The sequence below is a fragment of the Ovis canadensis genome, chromosome 7, assembly GCF_042477335.2.
Source record: "Ovis canadensis isolate MfBH-ARS-UI-01 breed Bighorn chromosome 7, ARS-UI_OviCan_v2, whole genome shotgun sequence".
Taxonomy (NCBI): domain Eukaryota; kingdom Metazoa; phylum Chordata; class Mammalia; order Artiodactyla; family Bovidae; genus Ovis; species Ovis canadensis.
The window spans coordinates 30,244,357-30,270,468 of record NC_091251.1 but is presented as its reverse complement, the minus strand read 5'-3'; the positions used below and the strand labels follow the sequence as shown (position 1 = coordinate 30,270,468).

At 39.5% G+C, this 26,112-nt stretch overlaps 2 protein-coding genes across 6 annotated transcripts in view; one reads left to right on the top strand and one right to left on the bottom strand.

Moving 5' to 3' along the window:
* The window catches only part of LRRC49 (leucine rich repeat containing 49), a 155,074-nt gene extending 137,208 nt beyond the window's left edge, over positions 1–17,866 (bottom strand). Inside the window, exons 1-7 of one of the 5 annotated variants that reach the window (XM_069595532.1) lie at positions 17,512–17,640; positions 17,342–17,440; positions 16,817–16,873; positions 15,488–15,575; positions 10,052–10,249; positions 9,620–9,722; positions 8,031–8,234 (exon numbers count right to left, since the gene is read on the bottom strand). In XM_069595532.1, coding sequence (XP_069451633.1) covers positions 8,031–8,234; positions 9,620–9,722; positions 10,052–10,160 — 416 coding nt within the window. In that variant the 5' untranslated portion in view covers positions 10,161–10,249; positions 15,488–15,575; positions 16,817–16,873; positions 17,342–17,440; positions 17,512–17,640. Of the gene's footprint in view, positions 1–8,030; positions 8,235–9,619; positions 9,723–10,051; positions 10,250–15,487; positions 15,576–16,816; positions 16,874–17,341; positions 17,441–17,511 lie in introns of all 5 variants that reach the window. The other 4 variants (XM_069595530.1, XM_069595533.1, XM_069595531.1 and 1 more) reach the window with 4 other exon arrangements.
* Positions 17,867–17,989: 123 nt separating this feature from the next.
* On the top strand, positions 17,990–19,014 carry THAP10 (THAP domain containing 10). Its single transcript, XM_069595529.1, is given in 4 exon segments — positions 17,990–18,236; positions 18,239–18,461; positions 18,464–18,591; positions 18,593–19,014. Coding segments are annotated over 4 exon segments (591 nt in total). The 5' UTR covers positions 17,990–18,095; the 3' UTR covers positions 18,692–19,014.
* Positions 19,015–26,112: the final 7,098 nt, after the last annotated feature.

Here is a 26,112-nt window from a genome sequence, read left to right as displayed (position 1 = left end):
GACAGATCTCCTTTAGGATGGATTGGTCTCCTTGCAGTCCAAGGGACTCCCAAGAGTCTTCTCTAACACCATAGTTCAAAAGCATCAATTCTTCAATGCTCAGCTTTCTTTATAGTCTAACTCTCACATCCATACATGACTACTAGAAAAACCATAGACTTGACTAGATGGACCTTTGTTCACAAAGTAATGTCTCTGCTTTTTAATATGCTGTCTGTGTTGGTCATAACTTTCCTTCCAAGGAGTAAGCATCTTTTAATTTCATGGCTGCAATCACCATCTGCAGTGATTTTGGAGCCCCCGAAACTAAAGTCAGCCACTGTTTCCACTGTTTCCCCATCTATCTGCCATGAAGTGATGGGACCAGATGCCATGATCTTAGTCTTCTGAATGTTGAGCTTTAAACCAACTTTTTCACTCTCCTCTTTCACTTTCATCAAGAGGCTCTTTAGTTCTTCTTCACTTTCTGCCATAAGGGTGGTGTCATCTGCATATCTGAGGTTATTGATATTTCTCCCGGCAATCTTGACTCCAGCTTGTGCTTCTTCCAGCCCAGCATTTCTCATGATGTACTCTGCATATAAGTTAAATAAGCAGGGTGACAATATACAGCCTTGACCTACTCCTTTTCCTATTTGGGCCAGTCTGTTGTTCCATGTCCAGTTCTAACTGTTGCTTCCTGACCTGCATACAGGTTTCTCAAGAGGGAGGTCAGGTGGTCTGGTATTCCCACCTCTTGAAGAATTTTCCACAGTTTATTGTGATCCACATAGTCAAAGGCTTTGGCATAGTCAATAAAGCAGAAACAGGTGTTTTTCTGGAACTCTCTTGCTTTTTCAATGATCCATCAGATATTGGCAATAGGATAAATATAATTAACACTACTGTATGTTATAAGTGAAAGTTATTAACAAAGTAAATCCTGAGTTCTCATCACAAGGAAACAAGTTTTCTATCTCTTTCATTTTGTATCTATATATGAAATGATGAATATGCCCTAAACTTGTTGTGATAATCACTTCATGATATATATGTCAAATCATTTTGGGGAGAATGAATACATGTATATGTATGATTGAGTCCCTTTGTTCACCTGAAACTATCAAACACTGTTAACTGATTATGCTCCAATAGGAAATATAAAAGTTCTTTTCAAAAACCATCATGCTATATACTTTTAAACTTATGCAGTGCTGTATGTCAATTATATCTTAATAAAACTGCAAGAAAACAAAAACAAACAAAGTCTACTTACTCAAGGACTAAAAGAAGGACCTAAAAGCCATGATACTAAAGAATAAATGGAAGCTAGGTAAACAAATCAGAAACTCCAAGGATCAGAAACTAGTGAAGAAGTCTCTGGGAGAGACAATCAGGGGCACCTATGAGGAAATGCCTCAAAAAATGTAAAGTTTCTTTTATGCCTCACTTTATTGAAGTGAATGCTCTGGTGGCATACTCCAGAGGCATATATAACCTTGCAAAAGTCACTTTATATCTTCATTTCTTCATCTATAAATAAGGGAGCTGATCACTGATCTCTGAGTTTACTCCAAATTCTAATACTCTATGATCCTGTAATTCCTCTAAATTCCCTCATGCTACCATAATGCTTAGCTTAACACTTGAGCCAACTGTGGTTGATAAACTACACTGATGGGAACTTTCAAGAAACCACAAAGAATAGACAAGAACCTAGAACACTGGTGCGTAATCTTGGAAAAAAAGTATTTTATGTTAATTATCATCAGACAGTGAGAATAAAAATTCAAAGTCCATGCTGTGGGGGTTGGGAAGGAACAGGGAGGAGATAAACCAAGCTTAGATATAATGCTACATCTAAACTTCATAATATAAAAAATCAGTTTTGGATTTTGCTAAACAGTCTTTCCTGGTAACACTGTAAAAGCTATACAGTAGAACAGAATGGAAAGAAAACTGTTGAATAAATCTCAAGGGAATTAGTCCAGAATTGAGTAGATGTACCAGTACTTTGGCCATCTCATGTGAAGAGTTGACTCATTGGAAAAGACTCTGATGCTGGGAGGGATTGGGGGCAGGAGGAGAAGGGGACGACAGAGGATGAGATGGCTGGATGGCATCACTGACTCAATGGACATGAGTCTGAGTGAACTCTGGGAGTTGGTGACGGACAGGGAGGCCTGGCGTGCTGCAATTCACGGGGTCGCAAAGAGTCAGACATGACTGAGCGACTGAACTGAACTGAACTACACAACAGATTCTTTTAAAAAGAACTGGGGAAGTTCACATAAGATATAATATTAAAAACACACTGAAAATATCATCTGAACAATAATCAGTATCACTAAATATCAGCAGGGTATTGGTTCTCAATAGACATCAAAATCTCAGTTCAGTCACTCGGTTGTGTCCAACTCTCTGCAACCCCACGGACTGCAGCACGCCAGGCATCCTTGTCCATCACCAACTCACGGAGCTTGCTCAAACTCATGTCCATCAAGTCAGTGATGCCATACAACCATCTCATCCTCTGTCATCCCCTTCTCCTGCCTTCGATCTTTCCCAGCATCAGGGTATTTTCCAATAAGTCAGTTCTTCACATCACGTGGCCAAAGTACTGGAGTTTCAGCTTCAGCATCAGTCCTTATTCGGGACTGATTTCCTTTAGGATGGACTGGTTCGATCTCCTTGCAGTCCAAGGGACTCTCAAGAGTCTTCTCCAACACCACAGTTCAAAAGCATCAATTCTTAGGCACTCAGCGTTCTTTATAGTCCAACTCTCACATTCATACATAACTACTGGAAAAACCATAGATTTGACTAGATGGACCTTTGTTGACAAAGTAATGTCTCTGCTTTTTAATATGCTATCTAGGTTGGTCATAGCTTTTCTTCCAAGGAGCCAGTGTCTTTTAATTTCATGGCTGCAGTCACCATCTGCAGTGATTTTTGAGCCCAAGAAAATAAAGTCTGTCACTATTTCCATTGTTCCCCATCTTTTTGCCATGAAGTGATGGGACCAGATGCCATGATCTTACTTTTCTGAATGTTGACCTTTAAGCCAACTTTTTCACTCTCCTCTTTCACTTTCATCAAGAGGCTCTTTAGTTCTTCTTTGTTTTCTGCCATAAGGGTGGTGTCATCTGCATATCTGAGGTTACTGATATTTCTCCTGGCAATCTTGATTCCAACTTGTGTGTGTTTCATCCAGCCTGGCATTTCACATGATGTACTCTGCATATAAGTTAAATAAGCAGGGTGACAGTACACAGCCTTGATGTACTCCTTTGCCTATTTGGAACCAGTCTGTTGTTCCATGTCCAGTTCTAACTGTTGCTTCTTGATCTGCAAACAGATTTCTCATGAGGCAGGTCAGGTGGTTTGGTATTCCCATCTCCTTGAAGAATTTTCCACAGTTTGTTTTGATCCATACAGTCAAAGGCAACGGCAACCCACTCCAGTACTCCTGCCTGGAAAATCCCATGGACAGGGGAGCCTGGTGGGCTGCAGTCCATGGGGTCACTAAGAGTCAGACACGACTGAGAGGCTTCACTTTCCCACATTGGAGAAGGAAATGGCATTGCCTTTCTTTGGGATTGGAATGAAAACTGACCTTTTCCAGTCCTGTGGCCACTGATGAGTTTTCCAAATTTGCTGGCATATTGAATGAAGCACTTTCACAGCATCACCTTTCAGGATCTGAAACAGCTCAACTGGAATTACATCACCTCCACTAGCTTTGTTTGTAGTGATGCTTTCTAAGGCCCACTTGACTTCACATTCCAGGATGTTTCGCTCTAGGTGAGTGATCACACCATTGTGATTATCTGGGTTGTGAAGATCTTTTTTGTACAGTTCTGTGTATTCTTGCCACCTCTTCTTAATATCTTCTGCTTCTGTTACGTCCATATCATTTCTGTCCTTTATTGTGCCCATCTTTGCATGAAATGTTCCCTTGGTATCTCTAATTTTCTTGAAGAGATCTTTAGTCTTTGCCACTCTATTTTTATCCTCTATTTCTTTGCATTGATCACTGAGGAAGGCTTTCTTATCCCTCCTTGCTATTCTTTGGAACTCTGCATTCAGATGCTTATATCTTTCCTTTTCTTCTTTGCCTTTATCATCTCTTCTTTTTTCAGCTATTTGTAAGGCCTCCTCAGACAACCACATTGTCTTTTTACATTTCTTTTTCTTGGGAATGGTCTTGATCACTGCCTCTTGTACAATGTCACGAACCTCTGCCCATACTTCTTCAGGCACTCTATCAGATCTAATCCCTTGAATCTATTTGTCACTTCCACTGTATACACATAAGGGGTTTGATTTAGGTCATACCTGAATGGTCTACTGGTTTTCCCTACTTTCTTCAAATTAAGTCTGAGTTTGGCAACAAGAAGTTCATGATCTGAGCCACAGTCAGCTCCTGGTCTTGTTTTGGATGACTGTATAGAGCCTCTCCATCTTTGGCTGCAAAGAATATAATCAATCTGATTTCGGTGTTGACCATCTGGTGATGTCAATATATAGAGTCTTCTCTTGTGTTGTTGGAAGAGGATGTTTGCTATGACCAGTGTCTTCTCTTGGCAAAACTCTTAGTTAGCCTTTTCCCTGCTTCATTTTGTACTCCAGAGCCAAATTTGCCTATTACTCCAGGTATCTCTCGACTTCCTACTTTCGCATTCCAATTCCCTATAATGAAAAGGACATCTTTTGGGGGTGTTAGTTCTAGAAGGCCTTGAAGGTCTTCATAGAACCGTTCAACTTCAGCTTCCTCAGCATTACTGGTCGGGGCATAGACTTAGATTACTGTGATATTGCATGGTTTGCCTTGGAGACAAACAGAGATCATTCTGTCATTTTTGAGATTGCATCCAAGTACTGCATTTCGGACTCTTTTGTTGACCACGATGGCTACTCGATTTCTTCTTAGGAATTCTTGCCCACAGTAGTAGATATAATGGTCATCTGAATTAAATTAACCCGTTCTAGTCCATTTTAGGTCACTGACTCCTAAAATGTCGATGCTTACTCTTGCCATCTGCTGTTTGACCGCTTCCAATTTGCCTTGATTCATGGACCTAACATTCCACGTTCCTATGCAATATTGCTCTTTACAGCATCAGACTTTACTTCCATTACCAGTCACAACCACCAATGGGTGTTGTTTTTGCTTTGGCTCCGTCTCTTCATTCTTTCTGGAGTTATTTCTCCACTGATCTTCCATAGCATATTGGGCACCTACTGACCTGGGGAGTTCATCTTGCAGTGTCCTATCTTTTTGCCTTTTCATAACTGCTCATGGGGTTCCCAAGGCAAGAATACTGAAGTCGTTTGCCATTCCCTTCTCCAGTGGACCACGTTTTGTCAGAACTCTCCACCATGACCAGTCCATCTTTGGTGGCCCTACACGGCATGGCTCATAGTTTCATTGAATTAGACAGGGCTGTGGTCCATGTGATCAGTTCGGTTAATTTTCTGTGATTGTGGTTTTCAATCTGTCTGCCCTCTGATGGATAAGGATAAGAGGCTTATGGAAGCTTCCTGATGGGACAGACTGAGTTTGGGGAAACTGGGTCTTGTTCTGATGGGCAGGGCCATGTTCAGTAAATCTTTAATCCAGTTTTCTGTTGATGGTCAGGGCTGTATTCCCTCCCTGTTGTTTGACCTGAGGTCAACTATGGTGGAGGTAATGAAGATAATGGGAACCTCATTCAAAAGGTCCTGTGCACGTACTGCCAAACTCAGCACCCCCGACCCTGCAGCAGACCACTGCCAACCCACGCCTCTGTCAGAGACTCCTGGACACTGACAGGCAAGTCTGGGTCAGTTTCTTGTGGAGTCACTACTCCTTTCTCCTGGGTCCTGGTGCATACAAGGTTCTGTTTGTACCCTCCAAGAGTCTGTTTCCCCAGTCCTGTGTAAGTTCTGGTGGCTCTAGAGGGGGGTTAATGGCAATCTCCTCCAAGAGGGCTTATGCCATACCCAGGTCTGCTGCACCCAGAGGCCCTGCCCCTGTGTCAGACCACTGCTGACCTGTACCTTTGTAGGAGACACTCAAACACAGTTCTGGCTCAGTCTCTGTGGGGTCTTTAGGTTCTGGTACACACAGGTTTGTTTGAGCCCTCTGAGGATCTCTGGAGGGTAAGGGGTTTGATTCTAAATGCAATTTCGCCCCTCCTACAGTCTTGCTTATGGCAGACACCACCCTTATGGCAGAAAGCAAAGAAGAACTAAAGAGCCTCTTGATGAAAGTGAAAGAGGAGAGTGAAAAAGTTGGCTTAAAAGTCACATTCAGAAAACTAAGATATCTGGTCCCACCACTTCCTGGCAAACAGTGGAAACAGTGGCCGACTTTATTTTCTTGGGCTTCAAAATCATTGCAGATGGTGACTGCACCCATGAAATTAAAAGACACTTGCTCCTTGGAAGAAAAGTTATGACCAAGCTAGACAGCATATCAAAAAGCAGAGACACTGCTTTGCCAACAAAGGTCCATCTAGTCAAAGCTATGGTTTTTCCAGTAGTCATGTATGGATGTGAAATTTGGACTATAAAGAAAGCTGAGCACTGAAGATTTGATGCTTTTGAACTGTGGTGCTGGAGAAGACTCTTGAGAGTCCCTTGGAATGCAAGGAGATCCAACTAGCCCATCCTAAAGGAAATTAGTCCTATATATTCATTGGAAGGACTGATGATGAAGCTGAAACTCCAATACTTTGGCCACCTGATGCAAAGACCTGATTCATATGAAAAGATCCTGATGCTGGGAAAGATTGAAGGCAGGAGAAGAAGGGGATGACAGAGGATGACATGGTTGGATGCCATCACTGACTCGATGGACATGAGTTTGAGTAAACTCCGGGAGTTGGTAACGGGGATGCCTGGTGTGCTGCAGTCTGTGGGGTCACAAAGAGTCAGACACAACGGAGGGACTAAACTGAACTGAACTGTCTTGCTGGGGCTTCTCCTTTGCCCTTGGACATAGGGTATCTATTTTGGGCAGGATCAGTAACAAAATCTGCAAGTGTTTAAATCCCTTATGTGAAATGGCAGAGTATATGTACACTTTAAATCATCTCTAGACTACTTATAATATGTACTACAATGTAAATGCTACATAGTCTCCAGGAACACAGTAAATTCAAGATTTACTTTTTTGGAACTTTCTGGAATATTTTTTTCAAGTGTTTTTTGATCCTCAGTTAAAGCTGTGGATGAAAAACTGGATACAGATAGCTGACTATAATTTGACAGTCACAAAGTATCAAATGCCCACCCTTAGTTAAGCACTGAGAATCACAAGTGAAACACATAAGCTTAATGTGAATACACATATTTAAAATGTAGCCTAAAAAACCATAAAGGCCAAAGTCTGTTGTTTACTCCCACATATGATATGGCTCTGGAAAGCAATGGAAATAATATGTACTTAATAAATGTATGGGCCTCCCAGGTGGCGCTAGTGGTAAAGAAGCCACCTGCCATTACAGGAGACATAAGAGACATGGGTTTGATCCCTGGGTTGGGAAGATACCCTGGAGGAGGGCATGACAACCCACTCCAGTATACTTTCCTGGAGAATCCCTTGGACAGAGAAGCCTGGTGGCCTACAGTCCATGGGGTCACAAAGAGTCAGCCAAAACTTCGGCTTCCCTGGTGGCTCAGACGGTAAAGAGACCACCTGCAATGCAGGAGACCTGGGTTCGATCCCTGGGTTGAGAAGATGCCCTGGAGAATGGAAAGGCTACCCACTTCAGTATTCTGGCCTGGAGAATTCCATGGATAGTATAGTCCGTGGGGTGGCAAAGAGTCAGACATGGCTGAGTGACTTTCACTTTCAATAAATGTTATTTGGTTTGAATAACTGTCAATATGAAACTCATAAAACAAATTATAAATGAATCTTAACCCAATCAAACAGTCTTTCAAAAACACTAGTCTGTTAGGTTCTTAAGTATTATTCAGTGTTGAGTTGCCATCTAGAGACCACAGGAGGACTCAACGTTAGTCCGAAGTATAACAAACAGTGACTGATCTATAATGATTACCTGTTTTTCCCCAACAGAAGGACACGGAGAGATCTCAGAGTAGAAAGTCCACTAATTTCTTCAATCTGATTATCATATAGATCCAAGAATATTAGCCTCTGCAGATTGGAGATATTCTGGATCTGAGTTATAGAATTGTGCTGAAAGTTCAGGAGACGAAGGTGCTCTTCCCCATCAATAATAGGACACACAGTCAGCTTCTGCCTAGAAAACATGTTTAAAGTTAGTAAGGTTCTGATTCAGCAGTCTGCCTCTTCTCAAGAATATTAATAGTAGTATCTTTGTGTGCCCACACCATGAGAAGAAGAAAAACAGAACCACTGTTTGCCTTCATGAACCAAGCATTCTAGATCTAATTGTAAATCACTCATATAAAAACCGATATACTTTGGCAAGGGTAGTTATTAAAAGTAAGTCTAACGCTCATAGTATTAAAAAAAAAACTCCAGGATTAATTATTTCATATAAAGTTAACCATCAGAAAACACTCAGTGTAATTGCCTTCTGTGGGAAAGGTTGAGATGATTCAAGGAACCATGTCACATAACCAGAGAAATGCGCTTGCCATTAACCCACTGAGATAAACACTGCTCAGGCATTGCTAAGCTAGAAAGTTTGCTTCACGCCTTGCTGTTAGATACGTACTGCTGAGCTAAAAGTATGCACAGCAGAGAAGGTTTCTCTGCTGGTTATAACGCTAAAGTAAGGTTGAAATCCTTCATCCATCATTCTACTGCAGATACTTTCCTAGATTTAAAGATAGGGATTAAGCCCTAAACACATGTATTCATTCAAAATTTGTGAAGGGTTCATTTTGTACGGGGCTTTGTTTTAGGTGCTGGGGATACAGAACGGAACAAAACTCCCCATGTCTGTGGAGTTTACATTCTACTCGGAGGAGACAAACAGTGAACAACAATAAGTGTGCTAAGTTAAATACTTAACATGTGAGGGAGTGATAAGTGCTGAGAAGAAAAGGCAGAGAAAGGTGCTGGAACTGTCAGGGCTGAAGGAGTTGCTGCTTTGGAGAGTCGGGCAGGGAAGGCTATCCCTAGGTGGTGACATTGCAGGAAAGATCTGATGGAGGCAAGAAAGTGAGCCTACTGATACATGGTGAAATAGCATTCCAGGCAGAGGGAACCGCAAATGCAGAACTCCTGAGGTTTAAGCACTCTTGGTGTATTCAAGAAGCAGGTATGCAGCAGCAGGGTGAGTGAAGGCCAGACTAGGAGCAGGTGAGGCCAATAAGGTAAAAGGGAACTCAACTGAACAGTGCTGAGAAGCCCATCGGAGGAGTATATTTTGAAGTTTTTTTCCTATCCTAAAACCCATTTTTATCAATATCATATTTTAGAACCTCTATAGTACTCTTTTGGAGTGTAGTCAAGCTCCTTTACATTCCACAGATATAAAATTTCTCTTCATACTCCTGGAAGGATAAATTTAAAATTGGCAACAGCAATTATACCTAGGTAGGAGAACTAAATGGCTGAAAAACAAGGGGGAGGAAGAGAGACTTTTGTACCTTTCAAATCTTGTACTATATCTATATATCATCTAGTCAAAAAAATTAAATAAGTTGTCCTCACCTTTCTAGGGTCAACCTGTCTGAGTAAAGAATTTTCTCTTCAGAAGAACGTTGGAGAATGGGAAATGAAGGCATTGAGGAGCTCACCAAATTAATATGATCACCTATTAAAAATAATATACAAATTACTTGAATAAGAAAAATCAGATTTTGAAACTAAAATCACCTTATATTTGGAGAACTTTGGCACCTACCAATATCCTTTCTAGAAAACACAGCTTCTATAGCTCTCTGTATTTGAAACTAAAGTTCAGCTTGTTTTCCTCCTCAGGTCTAAACTGTGTGTTCTATACATATCAAATGATTTCTCCCTTGCCTTGTAGATTGGTTGAAAGTACAGGACTACGCTAGTGCTACATTTATCCCTTATAATCCTGACTCCTAATACTATATCTTAATTCTCTTGTAACTGAGATGATAGTTCCCTCATTACCAGATACATTTGGGCCAGCACTATGACAGCCCTGCCGGATTCTGGACTTTGAAGGTGTCTGAATGGAACAATCTCCAAATGCTGATAAGGAGCTCGTGGCAGTTTTCATTTCCAGCCCACATAGTTCTGTCACATTTGTTGTGGATGAGATGCAGGATGATTTATTATGAGGCGAAGGACTTATTACTCTTCCATCTCCTTCAAAATATCAAAAAATTTATCACAAAGCTACACAGTACATGACTTTAGAGAAATATAGAGAAAGTAGTTTTGGATAGCAAATGTAAACCTCGAATCATCCTTTTTTCTTTGTATGTTCAGCTACTATTGGTAGAGAATACTGCAGAGACCAAAGTGGAGTCAATAAATCTTGTACATTTGCAGTTAGGTTTTTCGTTAGGGTCTAACAGGTATTTGACACCCCTATGAGACCGATAAGCTGATGGTTTGATGTTGACCCTTCCATTAAGTAGCTTTCAATCTAGTGGGCATATGAAAGTAATAAACTGTACAGAACAACATGCACAAAACATAAAATAAATAAAATAGAATAAAAAAACAATACCTACGTATATATTCACACATAAATGTGTCTGGTTATTTTTCACTTAAAGAAGATCACAGATGGGTTTCAGTGGAGGTGGATATTAAGATATGTTCTAAAGACCTAGAAGAATGTAGAATAGTTAATAAAAGATGCTGAGAAGCTCCAGAAGTGAAGTAAGACTTGAGAAATGGGTCAAAGGTACCAATTTGAACACCAGAAGGAACTATTTTCTTCTACCAAGAGAAAATTTCCTGAAAGCAGCAACCGATGTTGATGGAAGCGAAAAGCAATAAAATAGAACCTAAAGTGCCACAGAATTCTACTGCTTAAACTGACTGATAAGACAAAGAGATGAACCTAAATACAGGAAGCTATCATTCTCTGGGAGGCCATCTGAAAATCAAGTTCCACACATATCATATTAAAGAGCTGTAAAGCAATGGTATCTGCTAACCTCTCCAGGTGTGCAAGATATGCACCAAAGTGCACAAACCTGGCTTATTCAACAGAATACTAGTGCTCACACCCCACTTTTCTGAATACCATGAAATACCAAGATAAATAAAAATGATATTCTAGAGTACAAGCATTCAGAACAAAGATCATGTTCATAAATGAACTGGTCTTGTGACAGGACCAGTTGCTAGCAAAATACCCAAGCAACGATAAGTCAGTAAATTGATTTGGAAATCAAAAACTGAATAGTTAAAAAAACAAAAACTAGAGTAAGTAAGGATCAACTGATAAAGGATTAACTGGTCAGTGAAAATAATAAAGGAAAAGCTCCAAACAATAAACAAGCTTGATTTCCCTCATTAGTGTCAGAGTTAGGTTTTTTTTTTTTAGAGTTAGGTTTTTAAAATTACTTTGTTAAGGCTTCAAGCCAGTGCTCAATTTAGAAAGCACATTTAAATTTAATAAGATTTGGGATGTAGAGGCAATAATCAAGGAGTAAATTTCACTTACAGTCAGTGAATAAAGGAACTTCATCCTTCCTCTTGCCACCTCTTATCACACACAGAAGTCAAAATCATGATCTGCATGATGAGTTTACTATCATGATCAGTATGACATACATCTTACAATAAATAGCAGAATATGAGAATGATGAGATAGAAAGGCCTTAAAATACACAAACAAGACCCTCTAAACAACTGGGAACCAGAATGATCTGCAATTGAAACATCCACAATAAATACCCACACACATATACATATAGTAGATGTATGTATCAAACACCCAAACATATATATATGTGGACTGTTTCATCCTGCTTTAAAGCAAAATTTTAATTGAAATATTTCCTGTTATTGGTAATTTCATATATCACTATTTAATGTACCAAATAATAGCTTTTGTCTTCCTAATTAAATTTATAAGCTCCTGGAGAAATGGAGCTCATTTTATATTCTTTTTATTCTTTGCGGAATCTAAAGTCAGTAGGCAATCATTAAATTAACTGATTTTCCAATTTACTGAGAGTTAATCAGAACTCTGTTTTGTGAATGTTATTTCTGTTAAAAAAGAACATCAGAAATATTTGCATTTTAGTATAAAAATTCTGAATGAATTCTTTCATAATTAGAATCCCAAAGTGTTGAAAGGCATAATGGTATATATTTGGTATGAGTCTTTACTACACCACACCCTAGATATATGATGGATGGAGGGATAGATGAGAAGGATGGGTGAGTGGATGGATAGAGAGAAAGTTGGACAGAGAGACGGGCAGGGGGATGGACAGATGGTTGGCTGAATAGATGGATAATACAGTACATGTTCATATGCTTGCCCACTCAGCCTTATCTTTAAGACTGTGTTGGCAATCAAAATCCTGATTTTGTATTTTTCATGATTCATCATGATCTTAAGAGTCAAGCACTACCTCTTTCTCTATATATACATATTTTGCCATTTTTATTCAAGGGATTTAATCAATGAAGGTCTGGAACTGAGATTTTACTGTATAGCAGTTCCTGACTCTTACAAAATTTCAAGGATATAGGGCTTAACTCTTAACATTAATATAAAATGCCTAAAAGAAATCATACACCAAGTTTAAGACCAAGTAGCCTAACTAAAACAAAGAGAATCTTTACTTTGGGCTGAGAGTACCACTGGTTAATTTATGGTGTATGTTCAATTAATTTTGAAAAATATAAAAAATATGAAATGAAGTAAAATTAATTATAATAATTCAGTATCAAAATGCAGTTTATTAGATAGAGATTCCCTCATTTTTCCTGATAAATTGCTATTTAAAACTTTTCCAAAGTTTTGTGCCTTTGGAGGAAGACAGTAAGTACAGAAGTCAAGAACACAGCTACACTGTGAGGCCTTCTTTGCATGAAACTGCCTGGAACTAGGAAGGAGGCACATTTGGAAACAATCAGGTATAAATTTTAGAGAGAATGATTTTGAATAATATATTTTAATGAAAAAAATAGGTTTATTTTTCCCTAAGGAATTAATTTGTATTTTACAGGTCATTATTTATGTATAGGACTTTATTCATCTTTCAGGTTCACAAAATTCAGTGCCTCTATACTATTTCCTCATTAGCAAATATCTAGAAATACTTAAACACTAAAATAAATTTATTCAGCCAGACATACCCAAATCTGTCTACCAACTTCATCCTCTAACTCAAGAATACCTTGGGAAAAGTATTTAAGTTTGGCTCACGAGTCAGAAAACAAATTTAAGAGTTATTATCAAACATGTAAAAGAAGTTCACAATGTAAATACAAGAAAATTCTACCTGAAAATTTTCAGGTTCACATCGATAGCTCTGAGCCCAATACAGTGTCTGGCACACAGAACATACTCAATAGATATGTACTGAACTGAACCAAAGAAGGGAAGACAGATGCTCTCTGCACTGTGGAACAGTGGTTAGGTTGATGTCATGTCCAGCAATTGACCAAGGGAAGAATTCAAGATATAGGAAACAGAAAAGTGATGTCAGAGTAGCTGGGCCCAAGAGGAAAGTCTAAAAATTACAAAACAAAAAAAGAAAGCTAATATTCAAAATTGCCACGTGTTCATGTAAAATGAACAATCTAGAGAGGCCTATATGGATTATCCTTCTCATCCAATAATTCCTAGATGAGGACAGTACTGTATGTAAGTATTTTGCAGTGCTTAACACTAGTACATTACAGAGAGCTAACAATTGTTGACAACTAAGATGGGAATACCAGACCACCTAACCTGCCTCTTGAGAAACCTATATGCAGGTCAGGAAGTGGCAGTTAGAACTGGACATGGAACAACAGACTGGTTCCAAATAGGAAAAGGAGTACGTCAAGGCTGTATATTGTCACTCTGCTTATTTAACTTATATGCAGAGTACATCATGAGAAACCCTGGGCTGGAAGAAGCACAAGCTGCAATCAAGATTGCCGGGAGAAATATCAATAATCTCAGATATGCAGATGACACCACCCTTATGGCAGGAAGTGAAGAGGAACTCAAAAGCCTCTTGATGAAAGTGAAAAAGGAGAGTAAAAATGTTGGGTTAAAGCTCAACATTCAGAAAACTAAGATCGTGGCATCTGGTCCCATCACTTCATGGGAAATAGATGGGGAAACAGTGTAAACAGTGTCAGACTTTATTTTTGGGGGCTCCAAGATCACTGCAGATGGTGACTGCAACCATGAAATTAAAAGATGCTTACTCCTTGGAAGGAAAGTTATGACCAACCTAGACAGCATATTCAAAAGCAGAGACATTACTTTGCCAACAAAGGTCCATCTAGTCAAGGCTATGGTTTTTCCAGTGGTCATGTATGGATGTGAGAGTTGGACTGTGAAGAAAGCTGAGTGCCGAAGAATTGATGCTTTTGAACTGTGGTGTTGGAGAAGACTCTTGAGAGTCCCTTGGACTGCAAGGAGATCCAACCAGTCTATTCTAAAGGAGATCAGTCCTGGGTATTCTTTGGAAGAACTGATGCTAAAGCTGCAAGTCCAGTACTTTGGCCACCTCATGAGAAGAGCTGACTCATTGGAAAAGACTCTGATGCTGGGAGGGGTTGGAGGCAGGAGGAGAAGGGGACGACAGAGGATGAGATGGCTGGATGGCATCACCGATTAGATGGACATGAGTATGGATGAACTCTGGGAGTTGGTGATGGACAGGGAGGCCTGGTGTGCTGCGATTCATGGGGTCGGAAAGAGTCGGACACAACTGGGCAACTGAACTGAACTGACAACTCAGAAGTTCTAAACAAGATTTCTCCTTTAATTGAACAATACATTTCAGAAATATAACTGGATCATATGAGGCTATTTTTCAAAGGGTGGTCCACAAACCACATCCATCACAGTCTCCTGAGAAGTTATTAAAACACACTTTTCCAAATCCCACCCAAGACCTACAAAGTCAGAATGGGGAAGGGGACGAAGCAAGCACTAAGAATCTGCATTCCTAATAAGATCTTGCATGATGCACACAAATGTCAAAGCCCTCTGATATAATTCTATAATTATATATGTTAGTAAGGAAAAGAGATAGCTTCTTTTCTACTCCTGACTTCCCATTCTTTCCAGTGTCCTTACTTACATAATATGTGTTCCCATGTGTTCTTACCCTCACTAATTAGCTATTTTTTCTAGTTCTAAGACATTATTTGGTAGATTCTTTCTAATTCTCTTGTGTATAGCCCACTCCAAACTAAAATACAACAGTTTTTCCTATATTAAAAATAACCTATGTTGTGTACATAGGTTTAAATCAATTCTGATTTAAACAAATGCCCAATGAATTTGGTAACCAATGAATAATGTCATCATTAATTGAAGTCTATTTGGATTCAGAAATTCAATATTATTAAACAATATTACTTAAAGATGATAAATCATGTCTGATCTGTATTCTCTGACAATACCTTGTCTACTTGAGTAGTTTCTTTCAAGGTCATGTTGTAAGAGTCGACCAGGGAATGATGGCGTTTCTCTATTTAGCCTGAATTCAACCTAAAAAACATTATTTAAGACACAACATTCAGAGAATGTTTTATAAATTCATTCGTGCCTTTTTAGACTCTAGATTTAAGTGATATCATATGATATTTGTCCTTCTCTGTCTGACTTACTTCACTCAGCATGACAATGTCTGGGTCCATCCATGTTGCTGCAAATACCATTATTTCATTCTTTTTTATAACCGAGTAATATTCCATTGTATATATGTACCACAGCTTCTTTGTCTTTCATTTAAGAATTCCTCCAGTAACATCTATTTTAAAACTTTTTAGGAAAAACCTGAATTGTGCCAGTTGAAGGTGTCCAACTTCGTCAAAGAAGAAAATTTTGTGTTGTGTCTTGAGACACAGTTGTGTGGGAGATGGGTAAGTATATCTGAGTGCTCAGGTGACATGAGGGTAAGAAAACGTATGTATCTAAAAATCAAATCAAAAGCCAGAAATTAAGGAAATCTCAGGGAGAATATGGGCAAATTTGGGGGGGAAAAGAATGCTCAGATCTTAATTTCTAAATCTCATTAGGCCTAAAAAATTTCCACTGCTAATCAATTTTTTCTGGAATGTTAGATATGGGACCCCAAATTATCACATTTTATCTAATATAAGATTTTATCAGTAGTAAAACATGCCATCATTTTATCCACTACTAAGAAAGAAAAAGTTTCCCAATTAAAATAATAATAGGATCTGCCATCAGTTTCAAGAAGGATCCTGATTTAAGAAATGCTTAAATGTCAAAAAAGAAAAAAAAAAACCATCTTACCTCTTGCAATTGATGAAATAAGATTCAGTTTGTAAAGGAGGTGAGGTTTTTTTTGGTTTTGCTTTGATTTTTCTTAATTGATGTACAGTTGATTTATAATACTATAATAGTTTCAGATACACGATGTTGTGATTCAGTACTTTTATAGAATATACTCCATTAAAAGTTATTATGAAATAATGGTTATAATTCTCTGAGATATACAATATATCCTTCTTGCTTATCTATTTTATACACAGTATTTTTTATCACTTAATCCTATACCCCTAATTTGCCCCTCCCCCTTCCCTCTCTTTGGTAACTACTAGTTGGATTTGTGTAGGCAAAAAATAAATATTAGCTTCAAACTAGAGACCAAAGTAAATATACTTAAATTTTCCAGTTTAGACTCTGCTCTTTAAATCATGCTATTTGTGCAGAATATAAAACAATTTATATTCAATCTAAATACAAATCTGCTTGAATCTTACTTTGTTTTTTTCAGGAAGCGATGATGTTTGAATAACCAGATGAAGCCCACAGTTCACCTACAATGTAAAAATTAAACCATAAAATATGCTCTTAACTTACACACACACACACACACTCCTCCCCAAAACAGTACATAAAGATATAACAAAAAAAAAAATTAGAATTCACTTTTTGTTTGTTTCTGGTAAATTATCATGTTCTGGATATTTGCTGAAAACAATAAAATTACAACTAATAATTAAAAGGTTTCACTGTGATTTATCTGCCAAAATGTCTGCAATTTAACCCTCTACTTAGCATTTCAGGCTTTCGTCACCTGCCATTTGAGGTCTAAGTAAATATCTCAGTGAGACAGGTAAAGGAGGTGGGGGCGCCTGCTAATATTTTCTTAATTAAAAAAAAAGGAATTGACCAGTTAAAGGAATGTAAATGAAGCTTAGCCTTTCACAGCAGACCAGCTCCACCTTCTGGGAAGCGCAGATCCTGGACAAGACTTTGAATACCCATCACTCAATGTTAAATACCCTCCAAGTGCCTTGGTCCAGTCCAGGAACCTCAAGCCTCGGTCAGACAATAGCTTGAGTAGACTGAGCGGTCCTGGTCTCAACAATACAGCTCATCACCTAGGACAAAGACTCCAGTCAGAAAGGACGGTACAGATGGAAATCAAGAGAAAGTAGGAAACCCAACCTACATTGCTCGCAGCCCGGCCAGAAACAGAGCGGTATTTCCCGGGAATCATGGCAGGAGACAGTCCAAGAAGATCAGTTAGATCTGCCTTAGAAATGACGCTACAGCACAGATTGAGAGACCGAAAGGGGTCATCTCCTAGGCAACCCGCTCGGGAGTTACCATGGAAACTGCCATTTCCGGTCTGGTCCTCTCCCAAATCTACTGGTCAATGGACTCGTCAGAGCCTCTGGTTATATTTGAGGGGCCCAAAATATCAGCATTTCCTCGTTCTAGTTTCCCAGTTTCAGAAAGACAGAGCGTTAGGGTGGGAAGGAGAATAAAACGAGGAAGAGGCCGGCCACCTCGGTAGCTATGACAACCACCACTTCCGGTCCGTCCCTCTTTACCTCCCACCTCAGCTGGGCCCGCGCGAAATTTGTATCCCTTTGCCTGCTCTCAGGGGAAGACTGCTGGAAGAAGGACCTCCAAAAGCCGGGTACTCTCCAAGGTAGGGGCCGCAGTTTGGCACTTTCTCGCGGCCAAAGAAGCAGCAGCTGACACGGAGTCGGCAGGTGAGGGCGCTGGGAGTGCGAGGCCGTGCTCAGGATGCAGGTCCCCAGCCCTGCAGCTCCCAGCCCCGAGGCTGCTGCCGTACCCATCCGCTACGGCAACACCACCAAGTCCGGGAAGTTGCTGTTTCGCTTCCCCAAGGGACGGGGCCGTGCGGCTGCTGTGGGACCGCTTCGTACCCGCTTCGTACGGGGCCGCCGGCCAACTGGTACCCGTGCAGGGACAGCTCCGTCATCTGCTCCGAGCACTTCGCTCCCGCCTGTTTTGATGTCTCTTCGGTTATCCAGAAGAACCTGCACTTCTCCGAGCGCCTGAGACCCGTGGCGGGCGCCGCGTCCATTTTGCACCCGGTGTCCTCCCTGCTGAAACCTACGGGGAAAGAAGAGGGAGACTGAGCGGGCGACCGGGAACGGAGGAAAGCCCCAGGCAGTCAGGCAGACCCAGGCTACCCCAGGGCCAGCCTCCTGTACACTCCTCTGGCCCACGAAGAGGGCTTTTGGCTTCACAGATAAAGGGCCACCCAAAGAGGCCACCCGAGGGTCTTGCAAGAACCCCAATCTGTGGCTAGGCTCCTCCACTTAGTGTCGTCTTGGGAAAATCACCTCACCACGAAGGTTTTTGTTAATCGGTGATCTCCAAGAGCCTGTTTAGCATTAACCCTCTGGAATTATAGTTTCTTCTACCTCCTGTTCCCCAAAACACACACGCACACTCTCTGCCTTCACATTATAGAGAAGCCTTCACTCTCCACTCCTGAGTTTTTAAATACAAAGGATTTAATTTGAGTAAATCTCAAGAAATGAGGTACTTTAAACTTTCTGCATAGCATATCATCATTGCATGATAAGCTGCAAGAATGATCAATTATACCGTCAAAATGGTGGGGGAATCGGAGTGCAAGATGCTGATGAAGATAAGGCTTTGCTGATGGACATCCCTTCCCCCTCCTAAACTTCCTCTTGACTAGCTGCCTTTAAACTAAATCGTTCCAGTGAGCTGAATTCTCCTGTCCTGATCTTTTCTGCCTACTTTCTCGGTACTCATAAGATTAATTACACTGATTTTGCATCTGGTCACTACTGCCTTCTTCCCAACTTCCTAACTTCTCAGCCTTCTTTGGGTTAGTCAAACTTCAGCCCTATCAACATAACATAGATTAACTTATGACTCTTCATTGGATCTAAAAGGTGTTCAGTTTTAGAGTTAGGAGGAGTTCGCCAAGAAGTCAGCGGACCTGTAACTGACATTCTGGTTGTGAATATACAGAGGTATTCTTGAATTTTAGAGCTGAAGAAGACCTAAGTGATCATATAGTCTAGATTCACAATGTGTGCACAAGGAAGCCAATCCAAGGTTAATTTCCTCAGGAGCCTATAATCTTTTCTCTAGGTCCAATCACCAGACAGAAACTTTCTGCAATACCAACCTCCTTCCTACATGGGGTGGGTGCTTGAAGTCGCTCAGTCATGTCCAACTCTTTGCGACCCCATGGACTGTAGCCTACCAGGCTTCTCCGTCCATGGGATTCTCCAGGCAAGAATACTGGAGTAGGTTACCATTTCCTTCTCCAGGCGATCTTCCCGACCCAGGGATCGAACCTGGTCTCCCACATTGGAGGCAGACGCTTTAACCTCTGAGCCACCAGGGAAGCCAGGGGTGAGTGCTTAAAACCCTTTAATGACGTCCAGCAATTATTAAGGTGGAGAATAAAATTATTAACAAAGTTCCTGCGTGCTTTTTGCCCTTGCTTGCGACAGCAGTCCTGCTCCAACCCATGGTCTTTGTTGCTCACTGTGCACCAATCATGCTGATCTTTTCTGTTTTTGAACATACTATATATTCTTTCCTACCAAGCCTTTTCTGAATTATTTCATAGAAAGCCCTGGAGTTATGCCCCTGCCATTCCCCATCATCACCCCATCATCACCGATTAAATCCTTTTACTTCAAAAATCTATTCAAACATCCTTCTCTTTTCATCTCCTTATTTTATATTCTCATTCTTCAAACACTTCAGTAGCACATATACTTCAGTTGCACTCATCACAGTTGTCATGAAATAATTATGTATTTTGCTTAATATAATGTTTGTCCTCACATTAGATTGGAAGCTCTCTGACCTCTGGGCTCTTATCTGATTTTTTCATTATTAGCAGTAACTAGAACAATATTTTTCAAATTTAAGGAATTCAGTAAATATTTGTGGAATGATTATATGACTGTGAGAACAGTTTTCTTTAGTACAGTGGAATTTCAGTTCTCTGCCAGTTCCCCTACTCACCAAACTGTATAGCACTCAAGAAATCTCTACCTTTTCCTTGAACCAATTATCCACCATCGTTACCTAGCCAGTCTTTACCCAAGCCCATATTTATACATCTATCTATGTCTCTGCTGCTGCTAAGCCGCGTCAGCCATGTCCGACTCTTGCGACCCCATAGACGGCAGCCCACGAAGCTCCCCCGTCCCTGGGATCCTCCAGGCAAGAACACTGGAGTGGGTTGCCATTTCCTTCTCCAATGCATGAAAGTGAAAAGTGAAAGTGAAGTCGCTCAGTCATGTCCAACTATTCGAGACCCCATGGACTGCAGCCCACCAGCCTCCTCCGTCCATGGGATTTTCCAGCCAAGAGTACTGGAGAGGGGTGCCATCGTTTTCTCCAACATCTATTTATAGATATATGTAAATATGTAGTAAAAGAGTTAAATATTAATCATGTGCCACACACACCTTTATACTGTTTTTCTCTTTTTCATAATTCTACCATCTTAATCAAAAACTGGGAGAAGAAAAGCCAGGCTAATAAAACAACCAAAAGTTTTATAATACAACAAAGGCTAACTATTAAGAAATCCAGAATAGATACCAAATCTGTTTTTCAGTTAACAAGATATTCAGCCAGCATTTCTAACAATACATATTACGTTACTATATATGCTGAGTTACTAGGAGACTGTGTAGGTTTTAACAATAGTACTTCAAAAGCATAGCAATAAATAGACTTGATAGCAGTAAATAATTTTAGCCTTGATAGCAATAAATTTATATTTGATAGCAGTACATTTTTAGCCAGATCTGGACCCCAATAGCATCTCTAAAAAACGTTATCTGTGCCATCCACCTCTCACTCCTTCCCCTGCTCACTTTTTCTTTTCAGGACAAACTGACTAAACAGCAAATTTCCAGTCATTCTACAACATTTATTGAGGAGCTGTTGTAAACACGGGCTTTTCTGGTGGCTTGGTGGTAAAGAATCCACCTGCCAATGCAGGAGATGCCAGTTTGATCCCTGGGTAGGGAAGATCCCCTGTGAAAGGAAATGGCAACCCATTCCAGTGTCCTTGGGACTTCCTAGTGGCTCAGATGATAAAGAATCTGCCTTCAATGAAGGAGACCTGGGTTCAGTCCCTGGTTTGGAAAGATCCTTGGAGAAGGGCATGGCAACCCACTCCAGTCCAATGTTCCTGCCTGGGAAATCCCAAGGACAGAGGAGCTTGTTGGGCTACAGTCCATGGGATCACAAAAGAGTCAAACACAACTTTGCAACTAAACAACAATTTTAAACACTGTTTAAGGCGCTTGGTGCTGTAGGTAGATAAATAGAAGTATGAATGTAGGCTATCTTCAGGAAGCTTGAGGAAAGATTAGGGACCACCCCCAAGGGAGAAAAGGGGTTCTAATGAGCACCATACACTGGTAATTTGCTGAGTATAGCTAGGATTATTGTCTCTCCTTAACTATTAATTTTGCATTCTTATTTTTCTAACCCGACTGTATTTTTTAAACTTTAAATTCTGATACAGCAAAGTACAGCAAAGTGCTTAGATCATTAAATGACCAGAAGCTGAGCATGTGTAACCACTATGTAAATCAAAGAAATAAAACATTACTAGCAACTCAAGAGCCCAAGCCTCAGTCCCTCAGCCCTCCTCAAAGCAACCAAGTTTGCTTTCTTTTGAACTTAATATAAGTAGATTCATATTGTTGGCATTTCTTGCATCTGGCTTTTTTATTCACCATTATATTTGTGAGATTTATCCATGTTGTTGCATATAATAAAGCAGTAATTTGTTTACATTATTATATAGCAATCCATTGTTTAAATATACCAATATTTTACAAATCTCTTCTACTGTTGGACATTTAGATTGTCAACGTTTGAGAGCCATTTTAAGTAACACTGCTGTAAATATCCTTCTGTGTGTCTTTTTCACATGATCTCCCTTAAGATTGACTAGTTTGATCTCCTTACTTTCCAAGATTTCAGGAATCTTCTCCAGCACTACAGTTCGAAGGCATCAGTTGTTCGGCATTCTGCCTTCTTTATGGTCCAGCTCTCACAACCATACCTGACCACTGTGAAGATCATAGCCTTGACTATACAGAACTTGGTCGGCAGAGTAATGTTTCTAATTTTCAACACATTGCCTAGGTTTATCATCGCTTTCCTGCCAAGAAGCAATCGTCTTCTGATTTCATGGCTGCAGTCACCGTCTGCAGTGATTTTGGAGCTCAAGAAGAAGGAATCTGTCACTACTTCTGCCTTTTCCCCTTCTATTTGCCATGCAATAATGGGCCCAGATACCATGATCTTGGTTTTTAATATTTAGTCTTAAGCCAGCTCTTTTACTTCTCCTCCTTCACCCTCATCAGGAGGCTCTTCAGTTCCTCTTCACTTTCTGCCGTTAAAGTGGTATCATCCTCGTATCTGAGGTTGTCATTCTCCCACCTATCTTGATTCCCGCTTGTAACTCATCCAGCTGGCATTTCTCATGATGGGCTCAGCATATAGGTTAAACCAACAGGGTGATAGCAGACAGCCTTGTACCCCTTTCTCGATCTTGAACCAAGCAGTTGTTCCATACAAGATTCTAACTCTTGCTTCTAGATCTGCATACAAGTTTCAGACTACTGGCAGCATAATCAGAGTTTATGTCGTTTCACATTCTTCCTTACATTGAGGTTGTCAGTCTTTCACACTGAGTCCTTTTGAAGGGTTTACTTTGCATTTTTCAATTCATAAATGAAATTAAAGAACAACTTATCAAATGTTAATTAAACATTTGGATAGCCTCTTGAGTGATAATGCCCATTTTTCTGTTGGATTATCTTTTTCTTATTGATTTAGAGTTCTTAATAAATTTTGTCCTCACATCCTCTTCTCCTCTTCACTCAATAGTGTTTTTTGTTGTACTGAGCTTTCTTCTTTTCTTTTTTTTCTTTTTTTTTTTTTTTGTGTACTTAGTTCTTAATTTTAATGTAAGCCAAACCAGCAATCTTTTTTTCTGAATACTTAATGCTTAAAACATGCTACTTTGCTTTTCTCCATAAACTTACTGCTTCATTTTTCCTCCTAGAGAGATGCCTATTGACTTAGCGTCTTTTATGGAGAAGAGTAGCATTTCCTCATTGTCCTGCAGTGTCAACTTTGTCATAAATCAAGCTGTCATACACCCATTAGCCTGTCTCCACATTTTAAAATTCTGCTCCATTTACCTGTTTGCAAATCTTTACACCATTATCACAGAGCTTTAATTACTATAGCTTATGTTAAGAATTAATATCCAGGACTTCCCTTGTGGTCCAGTGGCTAAGACTCCATGCTCCCAATGCAGGGGGCCTAGGTTCAACCCCTGGTCAAGGGACTAGATTCCATATGCTGCAACCAAAGATTCCACATGCTGCAACTGAAAGAAAGATCTCACATGCCATCCCACATGCCACAACTAAAGAGCCGGCCTAGCCAAATAAGTTAAAAAATAATAATAATGATTAATACTCATTTGGCATATTTTCCTGATGAATGCTTATTTTCAATAATGATTGTTTTTTATGCCATTAGTTTAAATGTACCTTCTAAAATTCTTATTTCTTACAAGCCCTTAATCTAAATCAAAGCTGAGGTAATTGAGTAAGTAATTTTACTTTATATGAAGGTTACTATTGAAATTAAAAATCACAGAACATGGAAAATAAAACGTGGTCATTGTACAGCCAAAAAAAATATATCCAAATGATTAATTAATTCCTCTTACCTCGTTCATCTTCCTTATCCATTCATCTGTGGATGAGCCCTTAGGTTGCTTCCATATCTTAGCCATTGTAAATAATGCTGCTATGAACATTGAGCTGCACATTGAAAGATTTACAATGTTTTTCTTTAATTTTTAAAGGCCTTATTTTTTTAAGAAAAGTTAGAGAAGAAGATAGGTTTCCCATTTACCCACTGCACCCACACATGCATAGCCTTCTCCATTATCAACATCCCCCACCAGAGTGATACATTTGTTTCAGCTGATGAACCTACATTGATATATCATTATCGCCCAAAGTCCATCCTTAACATTACAGTTCACTCTCTCATCTTTCTACTTTTTCAATTTTTATTTACCATTCTTCTCTTTAACTTCTTGAGCATTAAATCAGACCATTGATTTTCAGGATTTTTGTAGCAAATGGCAGATGGAGCATCTGAGACTGACATTCTTATTTCACAAAAGTAGAGTTCAGTAGAGTGGTATTATTTGAGGAAAACTCTTGAAATGAAGATACATTAGAAATACCTTGTGAAATACTTTTTTAAATGGTGTTAAAACTTCAATCTAACTTAATCAAGCCTAATAAAATTTTTCTATAGTATTGTGTACATTTAAGCATAAATGCACATAATGAGCATAGCATTGACTGAATCCCACAAGTTTTAGATTGCAGATTATTTTTGTTATTTAGTGGAAAACATCTTCTAATTTCCACTGTAATTTTATCATGGGTTTAGAAGTATATTAAACATTTCCAACGTGCAGGCATTTAGTAGTTGTATTTTTGTTAAAGACTTCTAGGTCAATTATACTGTCACCAGAGAATATACAACATATGGATTTAATCTTTTGAAATGTATTGAAACTATATGAGGCCTAACATGGGTCAGTTTTTGTGAATGTTCAGTGTACACTTGAGATGAACATGCATTCTGCAGTTGGGTACATTTATCTATCTATGTCTATTGATCATGTTGTTTAAATTTTTTATCCCTGTGGAATTTTTGCCTACTTACAAGTTACTGAGAGAGGTATGTTAAAAATCTTCTACCTCAGTTTTTAATTTACATATTTAGCCTTCGAACTAACAATTTTGTGTTACATATTTTGAAGCTGTGTTATTATATAGCACTAATAGAGCAATGCCAGCTTTCTGTAGGTTAATGTTGCCATAGTACATCTTTTTACACTCTTTTTGTTTCCGTCTTTCTGTATCCTTAAGAGCTTAGGCATTACTGTGTCTTATGGTTGTCCTTTGGAAAAGAATATATCTTTTGTCTCCTCCAGAGTTTTTCTCTTTGTTTTCCAATTTTACTATAATATGCATAGATATGGTTCCTTTGTCTTCATTTCCTCATTTACTTTTGGCTGTGCTGGGTCTTCATGGCTGCATGTGAGCTTCTTCTAGGTGCAGTAATGCGGCTGCTTTGTAGTAGTGGGGGGTGGGCTCCTCATTGTGTGGCTCCTCTTGTCGTGAGCATGGGCTCTATGGTGTTTGGGCTCAGTGTCTGCTGCTCATGGGCTCTAGATGCACAGGTTCAGCAGTTGTGGCCCAGGGTTTAGTTGCCCCATGGCATGTGGAATCTTCCCGGACCAAGGATCAAACCCATGGCCCCTGCATTGGCAGACAGATTCTTAACTACGAGACCACTAGGAAGTCCCCTTTGTTTTCAGTTTAGTAAATACATTTAGTACTTTTGTAAAACCATGATTAATGCCTTCTATTCATTTTGGTAAATTCTCAGATATTATTTGTTCAAATATTGTTTCTGTGCCATTTTCTCCGTTTTACTTTGGGGCTACAATTAATATTATGTTATGCTTTTTCATCTTATCTGCTATTTGTTTTAATGACCTTTTCTATAGTTTCCATCATTTTGTCTTTCTCTCCCTAATTCTGAATATTTTCTTTTGACTCATGTTCCGGTTGATTAATACATACTGGAAATTCTATTTCTTAAGCTTTTAATATAAATAAGTAATCAGTTCAGTTCAGTTCAGTCACTCAGTTGTGTC